The sequence below is a fragment of the Pyrus communis genome, chromosome 3, assembly GCF_963583255.1.
Source record: "Pyrus communis chromosome 3, drPyrComm1.1, whole genome shotgun sequence".
NCBI classification, from domain to species: Eukaryota; Viridiplantae; Streptophyta; class Magnoliopsida; order Rosales; family Rosaceae; genus Pyrus; species Pyrus communis.
Window position 1 is genome coordinate 22,360,418 of NC_084805.1, and position 17,882 is coordinate 22,378,299.

The window sequence follows — 17,882 nt, forward strand, 5'->3', positions numbered from 1 at the left end:
GGCGGTAGTGGCGATAGTTTATGGTAGCTATGACACATACATGATTATATCTTTTATTAAAACTCTATAATGTATCTTTTATTTTCTATTATTTTGAAAAATATTCTTGAAAAATAAGGGAATCATCAATTTGATGTTTTACGGGACATAGGCCATTGTTTTCTGCATTTTTCGTTTTCTAAGTTTATTTTCACAAAATAGTCTACCAAACATAGTTTCACCCATTTTTGTATATACAAAATTGTTTTATAATAAGGAAATCTTATTTGAACCCATGTAACCTCTTTCTATACTCAACTTACTCTCTTCACCCATATTGTTTTTTATTAAAGAATTAATCTCTCTTTAAACCCAAATTTATTACCTAAACCACCCTCTCAAAACCAATTCAAAATGTAAAGTTATCTTTACACCCATTCCCTTTACAGAATAATATCTCTAATTGAATGTTTTTATTCAAAGAGGGATCCTTTGCCCCTCTATAATTGCATATGCCCTATAGGACTGGCATTTCCATGGTTGCTTTTTTTCTTTTTGCTACCAAACCCATCCATAGACTTGAATATGCCACATAATGCAATGAAAGCTCCAGTTCAATCCATCACTTTACCGGAAACATTTGTCCTTGATGCTTTGAATTTGGATGGAGGCATGTTCATTGAGGGGTAATAATATCATTAAGTCCTTTTCATTCATCTTTCTATTCTGCTTCTAAATGAATGTATGATGCAAATAACCTTGTTTCCTCAGGGCCTATGATAATCATCACGCGAGTCAGGAAGACATCACACTACCAGGTTGTAGAAGTTAATTGTTGTTTGGAATTCTCATCTTTATTATTTGTCTTTATCTGCACCAAGAATCAAGTTATATGTCTATTAAGTACTAATCAAAAGTCCTTACAAGGTGTTTTGGGGCACAGACAGACACATGCAGAGAAAAACAAATACAATATAATATAAAAAAGTATGAAATTTAATCCAAGGAAGAAGCAAACGAACAAAATATCCATAAATCAAGTCATACCTTAATTGGAGGACTCAAAACTTCAAAATCACCATCCATTAGTAGAAAAGCTTGTTTTTCTCTATTAGAGCTATTAGGGTTTTAGCCGAAAAGAACATAGGATAAACAAAGGATAATGCTAGGGTTTAATTATAGTGTGTGGATTTATTGATAAATTTGAGTTTTATTATTTATTTTATTTTGTACTTAATAGTAATTATGCAATAGCGTAAAATAGACGATTAACATTTAAAATTTAAGTTAGGTGTAAAAAAAAAAGTTACAATGGTTTAAATAAAATTTCCCTTTATAAAACATTAACGAACGGACCCTTAAACTCTTTGACGTTTGTCAACGAATTAGGAGTTTCTTTGTGAGAGGGTAAATAAATGAACAAGATTTGAGGAAAAAGAGAGGACCCAGCACTAAAATAAGGAGGGCAGATAATGTATAATTATAAGTTTGCCATTTGTAAACAATACCGGATGGCCTTTTGTGGTACTTTTCATTCTCTTGGTTCTCTTACCTCCTTCGTGAGAGATATTCTCTCTTGCAACCAATGCGTAGTCTTTGGGACATCACTCATTTAACGAACCATGTGTTCAAAAAATGAACGCTCGGTCAATAAAAACTCACCACGTGACGTGTTTTGATCGCATAAGAGAGTATCTCCTTTTCGTGAGATATAAATTTCATTTTTGTTTAGAAAGAATGTAAGCGCCAGATGCTGGCTTCACTTATTCAGATATTGTACTAGATATTCCACGAAACAAAAAGGCAAAAATTGTACCAGATAATATACATTCCAGACCAACGATCTAATCGATTGTAAAGTGTAAAAATCATATATTTTAGAGCTCGAGGTTTTGGTCGTCTTGTTTTGAAGACGAACCGAGTTCAATTACAAGGCAGTACTCCTCAATCACAGTAATAAGCTGAGATAAACTTCTAATTCACCAAAAAGCAGTCCTAATCAGTTTTGGCTCCATTCAGGCAATTAACCCTTTTGGATTGCTCCGTTCTCCTTCAAGTACTCGACAAATTCGTCAATAAGATATGGCCAGGCACCTTCCGCGTCATAGTTTGACAGTGACGGATCCACGGCCTACAAGCGGAGTATCAAGTTAACCAATGAAATAAAAAGAAAAGAAATGAGTGGCATTGTTCCTTTTTTTTGTTGTTTTGTTTGTTACATAGACGATTGATATAGTACCGTTGCAAACTCCAATAGTTGAGACCATGTGTCCCTCGAAATGGCCTTGTTATGCCGAGCCTGAAATGATGGAATCCAGAACAGAAAATATATTAACAGGAACGAATCAAGAAAATAATAACCTAGAATACAAGAAATTATGAAACTGTGGCAGTATGGGAGACCACAATATTTTTGGTGGTAATTTTGTATTTCTCGCAATCAATTTGGGATGTATAATGCCATTTCAACGAATCAACACAAACATACTTTCTAAAGATGTAACAGGCGTGACAAGGATTTAGTAAAAGAACGATGTAGGAATAAAGGTAACAACATGAGGCCTCCATTTTGCAGAGAAACTGTAACATTTATCAAAACTCCTTGGCAATGATTCCTATCCGATAATATAAATGATTACTACAAGCCCAGCGTAGCTACTTTCAACAAATGATAAGCTCTGTAACTTACCGGTAAGAACTGACACCAATGTTCTACATACGGCCACTGCTTTTCAGCAAACACCAATTGCCACATTCCAATTGCAGTATCCAATGCCAAAGATTTCTGACCCTGAAATGAAAATGAAGCAAGATACGCGTATATGATTATGAACACGGAATATAATCACGCGTGCACACGCAAATTAATACCAGAATTTATATAAGATACTGTATCAGATATAATTTTTTTTTGTTTTGTTCATGAATCGTAATATATGTCAAGGAACTCATTTCTAGTTTTATCTATCAAATTTGAGAAATAAGCACTGTCTAGAATACAACAAATAAAATTCTTCATGCGCTAAAAAGTAAAAACACATACCTTTTCCTTTGCCCAGTCAAAAGCAAAATTATATATCTCTCGAAACTTTTCTGGAAAATAAAAAGAAGATCATGTCAGCGATGAAAAGGTACTCTCGCAAAATTTTTCGTCACACCAATATCTTTACAGTACAGTCAAGCTATTTGAACAAATATATGTTAACATCAAAAGTATCTTCCACAAAAAAACCAAAAAAATGATATACAAATAAATTTTTAATTACTTAACTAAAACTATAATCACATTTCACTTACGTTCATCTTTCAGCTCGGATCTCATAAATGGTATCTTTTCACGGAACTTGTCCAAAGAATCTATCCTGCCATCAGATAACACAAATTTCTGTTAATTGAATTTCTCTCATGGTTATAGACTCTGTACCTATTATAATTTGAGGTTTAGAGAAGAATATAACAAACATCAAAACCCTTTGTACCTACCCTAGTGGTTCTAATCCCTCTACGAACTCCTCTTTGGAAAATTCACACATGGTAGCTGCCTTCATGTGCCAGGAAACAACTAACTGCATCAACAGCCCATTGTACCAAAAATAACCAGCCAAGTCACAAGGTTAAGTTGAAAAAGTGTAGGCAAATAAAAAACAAAAGTTAACCAATCAAATTGGAAACACACTTCATTACCTGCATCCAATTTCATTTTTATGTAGTTCAAAGTAAATTTCACCAATGTCCCAAAATTTTAGCCCGCTACACATAGTCTCCAAACTTGAAAATGTAACATTTAATCCCCTAGAAATCTAAGTTAGACTCTGCCCATACATGTGAAAGGCCCCAGCCAGAAAATCACTATATCTATATGAAATTTTGTCAGAATTTCTGTTGAATTTTGAAGCAAGAAGGTTCTTTAGCTCAAATAGACAGAACTTCGTAGAGTTGAATTTTTACATTGCCTAAACAGTAATTTGGCGGACTTGAAAGGAACTTTGTAGGCATGCACATCTTAACCATAACAAGGTTTATTCGAATATACCTACCATGACTATATCTTGAGGATCCACCTGTCAAATCATGAAAGCTCGCATGTCAGTCAAAATAAAAGAACAAGAAAACGAAAGAAAACAATCATAAGAAACAAACAACAATATTAAAGACAAATGATTGAGACAGTTAATATCTGCACCAAACAGTTACCTGAAGATCGTTGCAAAGGAGGCTGATACCATCAACAAGTATCATATCAGCATCTGGATCTGAGAAAAAAGAATTATTCTACTAGTGAAAAGAAAATTCCGCTAACCACATAAACTTAGGTTAAAAATTACCAAAAAAACAAGAAGAAGAAAGAAACATTTGATGGGCCATTGATTTTAGGTACAATGCTATCACAGTATCACTGATTACAAACGAGAAATTTATCACTAATCCTCAAGTACATCAGTATGAACCAATCCAGTATCCTGAATATGTATATTTGAGTAAGATATAGCTGATGAAGAAGCTTGAAGAGAAAAAAAACCCATCGCGTTCACAACTAAAGTATTAGGATTCCAAACAAATTCATCTATATCTATTACAAACTTGATGACACCGCATGCTTGTGAATTTATAAACTGATTTACATCTCTGTCTTTTCAATTTCCTACGAATGTGAACAAAAGATATACATTAGTGTCTAAGATTGAGGACAAGAGTGAATGGAAAGGTAAAGCTTGCCTTTATATGTATTGTATAATTCCTCCAGTTGTCTAGAATTGGTATTAGAATCAGTATTAGAATCAGTCTCTGCTTGCAGCTGGGGCTGAGTGTAGAAGATATCAAACGCTCCTTCAAGATGCCAATCACTCTCCTTCAGAACCTGCAGAGCCACTTTTTCACTGAATATGATGGGAAGTTAGACCACTGAATCCAAGAATCACACAAAAACTGCTCAAGAGTAAGGGTAGAAAAAGATACGATACACGCCTACCAGTCTAATTCAAAGCACATATGTGTGTGCACAGACCAATTAAACCAATTCAACTTCAAAAGATACATAAACAAGCTGACGATTAAAACTGCTCAACTCAACCAAATCTAACACAACACAAACACGTGTCCCTTAGAAAGGCAAAAATTATGTTGAAGTTATAACATTCCTCATGATCAATTCAACATGCAATGTCAACTGGTTTCAAATGGTGCTCTAAATATCAATGCATGACATGCATAAGCTAGCAAAACCACTGAGCAAAACTGCCATGGATTCAAAGACGTGAAATGAAGAAAAACAGAAAAGTTGCGTATGATTATCGGATTACCTCGCTCCAGTTATCATGATGAACTGCTGGAGCTTATCGCGTTGGCCTTTACCCAACTTGTTCTGTCAAAAAGAGAAGCCAAGGTGAAGCGGAGAGAGAGAGAGTACAAACCAAATTATGCATGCATATTGATTCAGGTATACGCAAGTGTATGCGCGCGCAAACAAATGAACGCATATGATTAGCATAACATCAACATCCACGAACTAATTTCTGCAAAATTGTAACTAAAATGTGGGTAATCTTATAAGACAATGAAAAGGGGGGTAATGGGCTCTATCTTGTGTTACCAATACTAAATGTTACTTTTTTCGTCAAGAAAACCCCAAATATAACCAAATTTTCTTCAAATTCACATCAAAGGTTTTCCCTGCCACAAATTTAATTTTGCATCAATTTTCTTCAAAACCTAAGAAACCATGTTTTGATCCCACATCGGCTACACTAGAAAATTTTAATTTTGCATCAATTTTCTTCAAAACCTAACAAATGGTGTAGTGGTACTTAAGTCATTGGGGTCCTCCCACCTATCAGGCTAGTCTTTTGGGTTGGATTCTTCCCTTGTGCTTGAGTCCTAACATTGGTATCAAAACCTAGGCTCCCGACGCTACAGAGGGGGCGACCTGGAAAAGGGCTATCTTAACAGGATAACCAAAGGGTGGTGTGATGTTATGATCCCACATTGGCTACACCAGAAATGATGTAGTGGTACTTAAGTCCTTCGATCCTCCCACCTATCAGGCTAGTCTTTTGGGTTGGGCTCGAGTCCTAACAAACCAACAGCCTTTTTAAGTGCTCTCATTACCCAAAAAGCCCGAAAACTCTGTAACCAGTGTACGTTCTCGAATTCTAATTACACATCTTTTAATCCCTTTTATCAGCTTTCCCAGCTTCTCAAAACATGAAAAATCGAAATTTTGCATGATATGAGTGAAAAAGTTGCTATAATTTGCAGAACTAGTCATTTCCAGAACAAATCATGATAAAGTGAAACAGTAAAGAGTAAAAGTTAAAGTAATCCTAGAGAAGCGAGAGAGTGATCAGGAACAATGAGCATAAATGAAACCGAACCAATCAGAATCGAAGAAATTTAACAATTTAAAAATAGAGCTGAAAAATGGACAGTGCGCACCATCTTTGAGGTGGACGATGATGAAAACGCAAACCTTGAACTGCTCCTGGAAAGAGAAAAATAGGGCTTTGCTCAGTTTCTGTGTAAATACGTACACAGAGAAATACAGAAGAAGAATCTGTCTGTATCTCTCTCAATGGGGTCGGGCTTTCTGGGTTCCTTGCATATTGTGTTGCCAATTGGTTTTTATTTCTGTTTTTCCTTTCTTTTTTTTTTCTTTTTTTTTCTTTAATTGCTTTTTCTCGAGGCCACGGTCAGCGACTGTTAAATGCGTGTGGATTTACCGTGAGGGCCGCGTGTTTAATGTCCCGTAAGAGATTATAAATGTGTGACACAACTATTTTTAACATTCGTTTGACCGCTAAATGTGTTTGTGATTTATTATGAAAACTCTGTGTAAACGGCTGATAATCGAGCATGAATTGGCCGTCAAATGTACGTGAGGTCCACTACAAGAGTCACGTATATTCACGGTTCATAATCGTTCATAAAAATGTGAGATGGATGATCTTTAACTTTCATCAACCGTTAGATGCGGATGAAATTATTTAGTGAAAGCTTAGTACTACCAAACGGTTCATAATTAGTAAGCTTCTGCCGGACGCTATGCCCTACCCGGCTACAACCCTTCAACACTCAGTGCAGGAGCAGGACTGCATTATTTTTGGAAAAAAAAAAAAAAAAAAAAAAAAAGAGAGGAAACAATGTCTACGTAAAATATCCATGTAAAAAGGAACAATATGCGTTTCAGGTTCAATCTCTTTTTTCTTTCCTTTGTTGTAAATTAGTGTAAATCATCAGTTATAATAAGAAAAAATCCGTTATTAAACTCTTGTAGTGTTGCAACTCAAAAAACACGTCTTTAATTTTCTGGAATATGTGGTAATGAGGAACCTTATAGAAGTGTAAAGCACCTAATACATGGTCTTAGAGTTCTAATTTTTTCGGAAAAACAAAAGAAATAATTGGAGTTAAATTGCAACAATTAATAAATTACAGAAGCTAATTCGCAAAAATGAGAAGTATAATATCTTTGGCCTTTCAATAGCACTTGAAAATTTTGACTCGTGTGTGACCTGAGTCTCCAAACTCTAAAATAAGTCACTATATTCATACCCTAAGGAGTAGCATTTTATCTCAGCAACAAATACAACTTTAAATGTTACCAGGTTGTGTATGCACCCACGTGTTTGCATCTATGAAAACTGACGTTAAACTATCAATAAATCTGTGTTTATTTGCCTGACGTTAAACCAACTTGCAAGAAATGAAAGGATGGCAATATATGCATCTAATGTAGCTAACTTGGGTGCTTTTCCAGGCAAAAGTTTATGCTTCAGTTGAGAGCATATCTTTGGCAGTAATGGCTTCAACTTTGGATTCTCTCTTACACCTCTTGTCAGGCTTCATTCTTTGGTTCACTTCTCTGTTAGAAAAGTGATTCGTATTCCAAATTTCCCGTTCCTATGGTCCAAGGTTAACAAATTAAAACACAGGGCGTGAATTACCTAAATCGAAAACACGTGAACCAAAATTGGAAATCCGAATAAAACACAACGATCAAAGGTACTTAATCCGAAACTCTTTTAAGGCAACAAGTGTAATTGAAATTTGAAAATGATGGGATGCAGATTGCACTGTACACAATGGGAAATTGGGCACGGACGGTCCCTGATTGGGAATACAGCACCAGCAGTGTACTTGGCAAATTTGACATATCTGATACGGAACCATGCCAAGGAGAGCACATTGAGACAGTGAGAGCATACACTTTTGACTGCAACTATTTTGTGGAGGTTCACATTGTCTTGCCCGGAGACATGTCTTTTAGCCACGCACATAACATCGGAGACACGTTTCAAGAAAAGCTCGAAAACGACAGAACTTGATTCAAGACTAATATTAGCAAGACTTGATCTCATATCTAGACAGTACAAAGTATCTGGCAAGAAAGCAAATGGCTAAGAAAGTTGAACCCAAGCGAATTCTTCTTTGTAAACCACACTTGCATCACAAGAGGTTTCACATGTATACACGGCGATTGTAGCCCAATCAAGAGAGTCCACGTCATTCTTCACGTTGAAGTAAAATAGCAACTGAGGCATAATCTGAAGCCAATAAAACTCACAAGGTTAAAATTTTGACTGGAAAGAAAAGGGCAATCATGGTAGTAAAAGAAACTGAAATGCACAAACTTGCAATCAGGCTTCAATCAAAACGAACAATTGTTATATCTGGTACCTGAAATTCAAAACACATTGGGCCACTACAATAACTATATTTAGGAATATCAGCAGTGGATGGCCGGCCACTTGAAACAGGCCATAAGGATTTAGCACCAGAACTCCTACAATACCTGTTATTTGGAAGAAAAAAATGGAAATGGATCAACTATTTTGAAGTAAAATACTGGTTATGATCAATGAAAGCCAAGGAATGTAACAAGCGCAAAAAACTTTGAAGTAACACTCTGCACCAAGTCACATCCTTCAGAAATCTGTATCTTGATTTGAACGGATTTATCGAAAAAATAATTCACCTTAGTATTTGTTCAGGGGCCAGGGCTATTCACACGTGGAATGAAGCCCAGCTCTTTCTATCACCATCACCCTTTTACAGAGGTATAAACGTGTAAGAGTTCAAGCAACTAAAAACTATTATTCTCTTATCAGAGAAAAAATGAAGGAAGAAGAGTACAGACCACAACTTTCATTTCTACCAATACATAGACAACATAAATGTTAGTTATGAGAGAACAACAATTAATACCGTAAAATTGTCTGCTATCGACATTAGCCCATCATCCATCCGGTTACTAGAGACCAAGGAATTAGTACCCACACTCTCATCAGGCATCTCTGTGTCATACGAACTTTCAGGCTCCTCTATAATTTTGTACTCTGGCCATAGATTATTACTTGCAACTGTTCACAATTGAAAAACAAGAGAATGTATTAAGACCTTGAACCCAACCCACCCAATCTCGAAAGTGCAGTTAAATTGCCAACCCAAAACTCCTCCCAAGAAAATACAACTTCGTACTTGCCTTTTAGAACTACAGCAGAAGTGGTTTCACTGTTAGCAGAGCTACTGTCGGCCAGCTGAATCCTCCATCGTTGACAATCATTTTCATGACCGGACCGAGAATGCTTGACCTACAAACCACCAAAACATATTTGGTATGCTTTAAGGATGGCTGTTGCTACTTCAAAGGGGAAAAAAGATGCCGCAGAAACCCAAAAAATCCAATTACCCAATGTTTCTCTGAGCAATGAAGTGTTTTTCTGCAACCAGTACAGCGTTTACTCCCCTTCCAGGTACCACACCAATTCCATAGTGCAGCTACAACAATCAAAAGGCAAATATCATCAAAAGATCCCTTCAATCGGAAGAGCGTTTAAAAGACGTCAAATTGCAATACTGAAGGAGCATAAATATACATAAACAAGGTTGAACAAGCTAAAACAATCTAGCAATAATTCATAAGCAAAAGCTAGCAACTGTAAATGCTAACTGATACAATATGCTACCTCCAGCCATAAGAGGATCCTCCGTACTATCCTTCTTCGGAGGCTCACTTGAGTAGAAAGGCTTAATTGGCAGCGGAAAACCTTCACGCTATAAGAAAAACATCACATAATCAGAAACAAAAACCACAAATCCTTTGGTATAGACATGATAGGGAGAACAATACCTTCTAGAGGGCTCGTCCCGCTGGCATTTCCATTGTTCATGTTGATCACGACGAAGACACGCCATTGACGTACACATAAACACAAACAATCGGTGAAATGCAGATTCCTTCTCCTCTGGCGCATATACCTAGCCACCCAATAAACACAAAGACCAAATATCACAATCTAATTGTCAACTTTTACTACTTGAAAATGGCATAAAAAGCGCGACCCCAAGCAAACAAGGCTTCCCGCTCTGCAAAAATTGGTGCAAAAGTCGGGGTGGAACTCGTATGTATGCTGCTTTACTCTTGCTTTGCATGCAAAGAGGCTTGTTCCACGATTCGAACCCGTGACCATTTGATCACATGTAGGAGCAACGTTTCCGTTCCGTTACGCCAACTCGCCCTCTACTTGAAATGGCATATAAAGATATAATCTGATCAATGAAATTCAAGCATCCCTCACCTGAAGCACAAATTGCAAAGGTTCACCGCATATGTCGCAGCAGCAAGATCTTCCGGACGGCAAGTTTTCTGGATCCAGCCAAGCCTATATGACATCAGAAAAGTCTGACTAGTATGTAAATTGAAATTGAAGGGTTTAATGGCATACGGGAACGCCTCCAGCCTTGGAAGGAAAGAAATGGCGAAGAAGAGAGCGTGATTTCTTAGTCTTTTTTACAAAACCTAAAATCACAGAGTTTCTTGCTTCTTCGTCTTCCTCTTCTTCGTCATCGTCATCCATAGCAACATCTGGCTCTTTCTGTTCTTCTTCTTCGTCCCTGTCATCGTCCAGTGATGTGATTCTAAGGCCTTTAAACTCTTCCGTACCGTCACCTTTCACACTGCCTGCCATTTCCCTTCACAATTTAAGTCGGGTGGCGTTTACGGCGGAGCTGGTGATGTCAGCTGGGCTTACGGCGGATGAGCTGCCGTGACGGTTGAAGACGAGCGGGTGGGCTGGGCTGGATATGCGCCTTTATTTTCTTTTCTCAATTTTCTCTCTTGCTGGACACGTGGCTTCTTCTGATTGATCTTTCAGATGCGCACCATGTTCCTTTGCACAGTCTATCACAACGAACAAACCTATATACCCCGAGCACTTTCCAATCAGTTCACCGCCTTCTTCCTGTTGGCTCTTCATCTCCTCCTTCCGTCTTCTTCCTAGGCCCTAGGGTTTACTGAAACTCACAGGTATGAACTTTGACTCCGACTGGTTCTTCATATGGCGTTTTTTAATTCCATATTTTTTCTTGAAATTATTTTGTTTATTACTCACCTCCTGTTGATTTATTGTCAAATTATTTTCTGAAATAAAAGAGGTGAAATATGTGATTGCGTATTTTGGCTAAACGTGGGTGAAAGGAAAGAGTAAATTTGAATATGTATTTCTGCATTTCTAATATATGTGAAGATATATTTCAATTTATGGGGTGAATTTAAAGCTCGAGTCTTGAGATTTTGAAGTTGCAATGCTGTCAGTGCAGAGTAGAAGTTTCTGATGTTTGTAACTTTTTTGTAACTTTGTATGATGTTTTGGACTTGTGATTTGTCCTCCGTTTCGATAAGCACTACCAGAATTCTGCTCATAGGACATGATTGTATACGCAGAAATGTGATTTTACCTTCGACTTAAAAAAATGTGATTAGTTTTGTGGATTGAAACCGTGTGAATTTAGGTTGCATGTTAGACAAAGGGGTGAGAGGGAGATTCGGTGAAGCTCTTTATTTGGGTTTCTATAATAAAGTGAAAAAAGGGTGATATGCGGCGTATGGTAGTGTGTTTATAGGGTATACTAGTGCTAATATGTAAAAAATGGAAGCTATTTTTTATAGAACTATGGGATCCGAGGCTAGAGCTGCTTAATTGCAAAACACTTAACCCACACATTAGAAACCCTAGCCACAGATAACTCACAGAGTTCCTTTCAAAGTCCTTCCTCCTCATCAACCCTCTCTCAAACCACTTACAGCCGCATCTCCTCCTCTCAGCCTATCCTAACTCTTGTCTCTCAAGTCTTCCACTAGTTTGAAAGTTAAATGACAGAAATTTTGTTTTGAACGTGGTTGGTGTTGGATGATATCACAGGATAGGAAGTAAGCTAGGTCAAGGAAAATTCTTTTTGTTACTGTTTGATAGTTAACCATTTTAGCTTCAATTAAATTTATGTTTGTGATTATGGTTTTATAGATTTGTCCTGAGGCTTACTGTGTGACAGTTTTGCTCTTTGTGTGACAGTTTCTGACAACAAACAGGGAGTGACAAATTTTTAGTAGCTATGGTTTGTTCTCCATCTCTCTTTGCTGTTTTTCTTTTAAGCGTTCATAATGTTTAGGACACATTTAATATTGTCTGGCAATGGTTTTTTGTGAAATTCAGCCGCAGGGAGATTACATAGACCTTCACAGGAAGCGGTATGGGTACCGACCTGACCACTTCGAGCGAAAGCGCAAGAAGGAGGCTCGTCTTGTCCATAAGCGTTCTGAGACTGCTCAGAAGGTCAATTCCAATCCTTTTCCTTTATTTTTCGTGGAAAGTGACAATCAAATTGGAACTTTAAGCTTATTTTGTTCATTTGGAATGCTTGTATTAGAACAGGCTCTGGGTATCAAGGGTAAGATGTTTGCTAAGAAGCGCTATGCTGAAAAGGCTCTCATGAAGAAAACGTGAGTTCTCTAGTGTCTTTTTCCCAGTAGAATAGACTGTTGAGATGTACCTTACAGCACTTAAACTACATTTATATGATGTGCTTCTAACAGTTCGTTTCATATTGCACTTGTCATGACTATTAATTTGCTGTTGCATATACACATAGACATAGTTACATTCATATTTAAACTGCATAAGCTGCACTTTACATGACCTTATTTGTGGCTTTTTATATTGTTTAGTGGCTATTGTCTTTATCTTGATACCTCATTGTATCTTTTGTTTGTTATGCTACTGACGATTTACATATATGTAAAGTAAAATTTATGTTTTGTGAATGCCCACAGGTTGATTATGCATGAGGAGTCATCAACTAGGCGCAAGGTGGATGATGATGTTCATGAAGGCTCTATTCCCGCATATCTGATCGATCGTGTCAATACAACACGTGCAAAAGTATGGATTTCCAGCTATTAATAGATATTTTTTTTAAAAAGGAAGATATTTGTTCATGTTTCTTATCTGACGTTATGCTGGAAATAGATTCTGAACAACACCATTAAGCAAAAGCGGAAGGAGAAAGCTGGGAAATGGGATGTCCCACTGCCCAAGGTAAGAGCACATGCCACGCTCTTTCTTTTTTTTCTCTGTTTTTCTATGCGACTCGTTTTTTGTTGTATGCTAATCATTGATATAATGTTCTAACTGTTTTATATCTTCTCTAGGTGAGGCCTGTGGCTGAAGATGAGATGTTCAAAATTCTTAGATCTGGAAAACGCAAGAGTAAGTATCTCCAACTTCTTCCTCTCTACTTCCATAGCAATCAAAGTGTGCTGTTGGTTCATTTATTGTCTAAATTTATCGTTTATAATGATTTCCGGCCTAAATGTGTTCATGCTAAAGTTCGTATAACATGACATTGAGGATAATTGAAAGTTTGAAACTGATGCCAGTATTTTCATGTGAATGTATTACCTAGTCCTCTGTTGCTTATTTACTCGATTCTTTTTTGTAGCCAAGCAATGGAAGAGGATGGTCACAAAAGCTACATTTGTGGGACCTGGTTTCACGAGGAAACCTCCTAAGTATGAGCGATTTATCCGTCCCAGTGGGTTGCGATTTACCAAAGCTCACGTGACACACCCTGAACTTAAAGCCAGTTTTAACCTTGAGATCATTGGTGTGAAGAAGAATCCTAATGGTCAAATGTATACATCTCTTGATGTCTTGACCAAGGGAACCATCATTGAGGTAAATCTTTCATTATGTGATCATTTATAATGCCAATCCCTTGGTGTTTTACGCTATCTACTTATTTTGTGGATATCAGGTGAATGTCAGTGAACTGGGTCTAGTCACACCTGCTGGGAAAGTTGTGTGGGGTGAGTTCAACCTTTTTTGTGGTGGTCGGCATTTTAGCTGATGCCATCTCATTTAGCTTTGCCATCACACTCTTTTATAGTTTAGATTCTGACTTGTTTCTGCATTTATCTGTTCTTTGTGGTTGATGCAGGGAAGTATGCTCAGGTGACGAATAATCCAGAGAACGACGGGTGTGTTAATGCAGTTCTGCTCGTTTAAGAGGATCACTTGATGAACATCAGTGAATTGTGGTAAACTGATGTCGTATCGTTTAGTGGACCACGAAATTTTGGGGTGTTGAACGCATATTGTGGCTTGTTCAGAATAGTTGTTTATTTCCAAATTAGTATCAACGGAGAAGTTTTTTCCTACTGACCTGGATGCCTGAATGTATTTTGGTTGAGTACTCTACAAAAGCAGGCTTGCAATTATTTGCCATTTCTTGGTACTTTGGTAGCACAATTTGTACTGATCAGTCTAGTAAAATTATGTACAACTCAATAGCATCACTCAGATATGCATGAAAATTAATGTTCGGGTCGAGCGTTAATGCTCGATAAAGGGGTGAATCTGCTAAGAAACGTTAAAAACGGATCATGTTCGTGTTATATCGTGAAATTCACTGGTGATTCGTTAAGAAATTCAACATATATTTCACGCGGAATAAACTCTACGTATAATATATTTCTTTCCACAGGCGAGACTAACACTTGTTTGTAAAGAGGAAAACGGATCAACACGGAGACTCACACATGTCTATAAAGAGAAAAATGATCAAAACGACGGTTTGATTCAACACGTGTCTTTGGAGAGGAAAACGGATCAAAACTACAGTTTGATACAAGCAGTAAGCATTTCTTTTTTGTTTTGTATTCTTTCAATTGTCATCCCAATTACGGTAGCAGAATTTCATAAGTTGATACATAATTTTGTTTTCCCAACCCATGAAATCATCCTAAAATTCAGCATACGATCAAACTTCAAATTTACAACGAAGGTGAAGATTCATTTCGTTTCAAGCCGATTTACAAACCCACAACAACTATACTCTCTGTACTTCTCTTCGCAACGTTGAAAGATGTCACCTAAGCACCGAGCATCACTAAACTAAGATTGAACACTCACTTAAGCAAACTAATATCGACGGAGTGGACCAAGCTAGCTTGCATGCGAGGAGATGCGACTTCCAAATTCAAAAGTGAGACACCGACCGACGCACTGACGCATAATATATTCCTGCATGATTGAATGTTTACCAAAAGGATCATCGGCCAACTTTTCCACCCAAAATCATCACGAGATGATTAAGTTGTTGAAGATGAATTTCAAGCTCGTATTTTATACAATACATTTTAGGTTCTATTTCTAGCATTAGTGAATTACATGATAGTGGAGATGTTAAAATGCCTCTATAAGTTTTTCTGACTCTCAAAAAGATAAACTACTGTGATAAAGTCACATGCTAATCCTTTTTTAAAATTAAAAAGAATGATCTTTTTTTAAAATTAAAAAGAATGCTTTTCCCACCCAATACCAGCAAATTACCTAAAACGATATAAAGTTCGAAGCATTACATTTATTTACGAATAATATATTGTTTGAGTAAAAACTTCATATTTGTCGAGGTTTGTCGCACCCCACGACCAAGTCGTACTTTTTTCCAAAGTGGAACAATATAATTAGTATTTATTAATTTAATTTGTTTTTAATTGCAAGGATTCCACTAATATCCCACCAATCCTCTTCCTATCTGATTTTTCCTAGGAGAGGATTAGAATTTCGCATCCCATTGAAGGTACACGCATTATTTTTATTTATTTTTAAACAAACGACATTATTTACACTAACAGAAGAGTTGTGCTAAGCCGGATTAGTAATAATTTGGTTTAAATTCATATTTAGCGATAATCGAACCTACAACCTTTCACTTACAAATGAAGAAATATAACACTAAATTGTAGTACCAAGTGGCTCTTTTTGTATTATTGTGTCACCATGCAATTATTAAAATTTATTTTCCCTCTTGTTAAATTTTTTTTTCAAGATGCTTTAGATATTAACTACGTACGGCACTGTAGCCAGCTATCCAATGTTGCAAAAGCAAAGCAAAACCATATAAGTTATCTTGAGAATTACAAACATATATGTTACTCTCTTCTAAAATCCAGTGGATGGCTACTGTTCATTAACAGTGGGCTTCCTGTTTCACCCATAGTTTTCTTCATGTGTTCGGGTTTTTTTTTTTTTCAGACTGTACAGTGATTTGCCGCTTTTGCCCTCTTCTTGGTTTTGTTCCCGCCTGTTGGCGATCCTGGAAACATGTTTTGCTTGCTTTTGGTTTACACTCTGTCACATGTTGATCATCCCTTGCATTTGGCTTTTCAGCTCAGCTCTTCTCTTTTATTTTTCTTTTCTTTTCTTTCCTGCACGTTTGCTCTCTTATTTCTCTTTCTTGTTGGTTTCAACTTCTGCGTTTTCTCCCTTTTCTGTATTGCTGCTTGCAAATCTGGGTTTGTAAGCTCTTCTCTTTTATTTCTCTTTTCTTTCCCGCTCGTTTGCTGTCTTATTTCCCTTTCCTTTTGGCTTTCGACTTCTGCTTTTTCTCCTCTTTCTGTATTGCTGCTTGCAAATCTGGGTTTTTAAGTTTGTTCCTCAATCTGGGTTTGTAAGTTTGGTCCTCATTTTTGTTGTGCTATTTGCCTTTGATTTTGTTTTGCTTTTGAGCTTTTTTTTTTTCTTGGAACTGTGACGTTTTGCTGTCTATGATGTTCTTTCATTGGAGCATGCAATTTTATTTTATTTTATTTTTTGAACAGGTTCTATTTGTGGTTGGAGTTCTTGCTTTCTTGTACCAGGTATTAATTTTTTTTTACTTTGTCCTTTTATCAATTTATCTGGGTGTTATATCATACATTTTAGTGTTAAGTTGAATTTATGTTTTTTTTGTTTTTTTGGCTTGTTGGTTTTGCTTCTGTTTAGAAATTGTACTACGGTATCTGTTAATATATCACACTATATAAGTTTAATATATACTATATCAAGTGTTGTTATTAAAATGGTGATGGTGATGCTTCTGTTAATATGGACTCTGTATTATTAAAAGTGGTGATAGTGATGTTTCTGTTTATAACCAAATAAGAACACTATTAAATTAATCGCTTTTCCTGCTGCAATTTAACAGCAACTACTTACATTCGAATAAATGGCTGTTCGCTATCAATTTTGAAATCACCATGGCTAATCTACAGCTTCTTTCATATTGATTGGCCAAAGAAATCTTATGATTTGGATTTCACTTGGCTGTGAATATCAACCATAATTCAGAGTAAAACAGATAAGGTTTCTTTGGCAAATCAATTATGGTTTAGATTTCACTAGGCTGTGAATTTAACAGCAACTACTTTCATTCAAATGAATGATTGTTTGCTATCCATTTTGAAATCACCGTGACTAATCTACACCTACTTTCATACTGATTCACCAAATAAATTTTATCATTTAGATTTCACTAGGTGATGGATATCAACCATAATTCACAGTAAAAAACATAAGGTTTCTTTGGTAAAGCAATTATGATTTACATTTGACTAGGCTGTCAATTTAACAGCAACTACTTTCATTCAAATGAATGGTTGTTCGTTATCCATTTTGAAATCACCATGACTAATCTACACTTACTTTCATATTGATTCACCAAAGAAACCTTATTATTTACATTTTGCTAGGCTGTGAATATCAACCATAATGCACAGTAAAAAACATAAGGTTTCTTTGGTAAATCAA

At 36.4% G+C, this 17,882-nt stretch overlaps 2 protein-coding genes and 1 pseudogene across 2 annotated transcripts; 1 reads left to right on the forward strand and 2 right to left on the reverse strand.

Moving 5' to 3' along the window:
• Nucleotides 1-1,801: 1,801 nt before the first annotated feature.
• LOC137730297 (uncharacterized) lies at nucleotides 1,802-6,647 on the reverse strand. Its single transcript, XM_068469363.1, has 11 exons — nucleotides 6,412-6,647; nucleotides 5,280-5,341; nucleotides 4,696-4,856; nucleotides 4,174-4,232; nucleotides 4,017-4,040; nucleotides 3,463-3,545; nucleotides 3,277-3,341; nucleotides 3,023-3,072; nucleotides 2,669-2,770; nucleotides 2,219-2,278; nucleotides 1,802-2,110 (listed from the first exon to the last, which is right to left on the reverse strand). The coding sequence occupies exons 1-11, from the start codon at nucleotides 6,412-6,414 to the stop codon at nucleotides 2,003-2,005; spliced, it is 777 nt and encodes a 258-aa protein (XP_068325464.1). The 5' UTR covers nucleotides 6,415-6,647; the 3' UTR covers nucleotides 1,802-2,002.
• A 1,366-nt stretch (nucleotides 6,648-8,013) lies between these two features.
• Nucleotides 8,014-10,943, reverse strand: LOC137729271 (uncharacterized; annotated as a pseudogene).
• A 206-nt stretch (nucleotides 10,944-11,149) lies between these two features.
• Nucleotides 11,150-14,544, forward strand: LOC137729272 (uncharacterized). The gene is made up of 10 exons (XM_068468144.1): nucleotides 11,150-11,281; nucleotides 12,327-12,369; nucleotides 12,468-12,587; nucleotides 12,687-12,754; nucleotides 13,085-13,193; nucleotides 13,281-13,349; nucleotides 13,463-13,520; nucleotides 13,753-13,988; nucleotides 14,068-14,119; nucleotides 14,251-14,544. The coding sequence occupies exons 2-10, from the start codon at nucleotides 12,367-12,369 to the stop codon at nucleotides 14,316-14,318; spliced, it is 783 nt and encodes a 260-aa protein (XP_068324245.1). The 5' UTR covers nucleotides 11,150-11,281; nucleotides 12,327-12,366; the 3' UTR covers nucleotides 14,319-14,544.
• Nucleotides 14,545-17,882: the final 3,338 nt, after the last annotated feature.

What these genes read in the sequence shown, in the direction of transcription:
- LOC137729272 (XM_068468144.1), top strand. An exon ending in AAGGCTCTCATGAAGAAAAC is followed by an intron (nt 12,755 to 13,084) that starts GTGAGTTCTCTA and finishes GAATGCCCACAG; the next exon opens with GTTGATTATGCATGAGGAGT. An exon ending in TAGATCTGGAAAACGCAAGA is followed by an intron (nt 13,521 to 13,752) that starts GTAAGTATCTCC and finishes TCTTTTTTGTAG; the next exon opens with CCAAGCAATGGAAGAGGATG.
- LOC137730297 (XM_068469363.1), bottom strand. An exon ending in ATTATACAATACATATAAAG is followed by an intron (nt 4,233 to 4,695) that starts GCAAGCTTTACC and finishes CTTTTTTCTCAG; the next exon opens with ATCCAGATGCTGATATGATA. An exon ending in AACTATTGGAGTTTGCAACG is followed by an intron (nt 2,111 to 2,218) that starts GTACTATATCAA and finishes CTCCGCTTGTAG; the next exon opens with GCCGTGGATCCGTCACTGTC.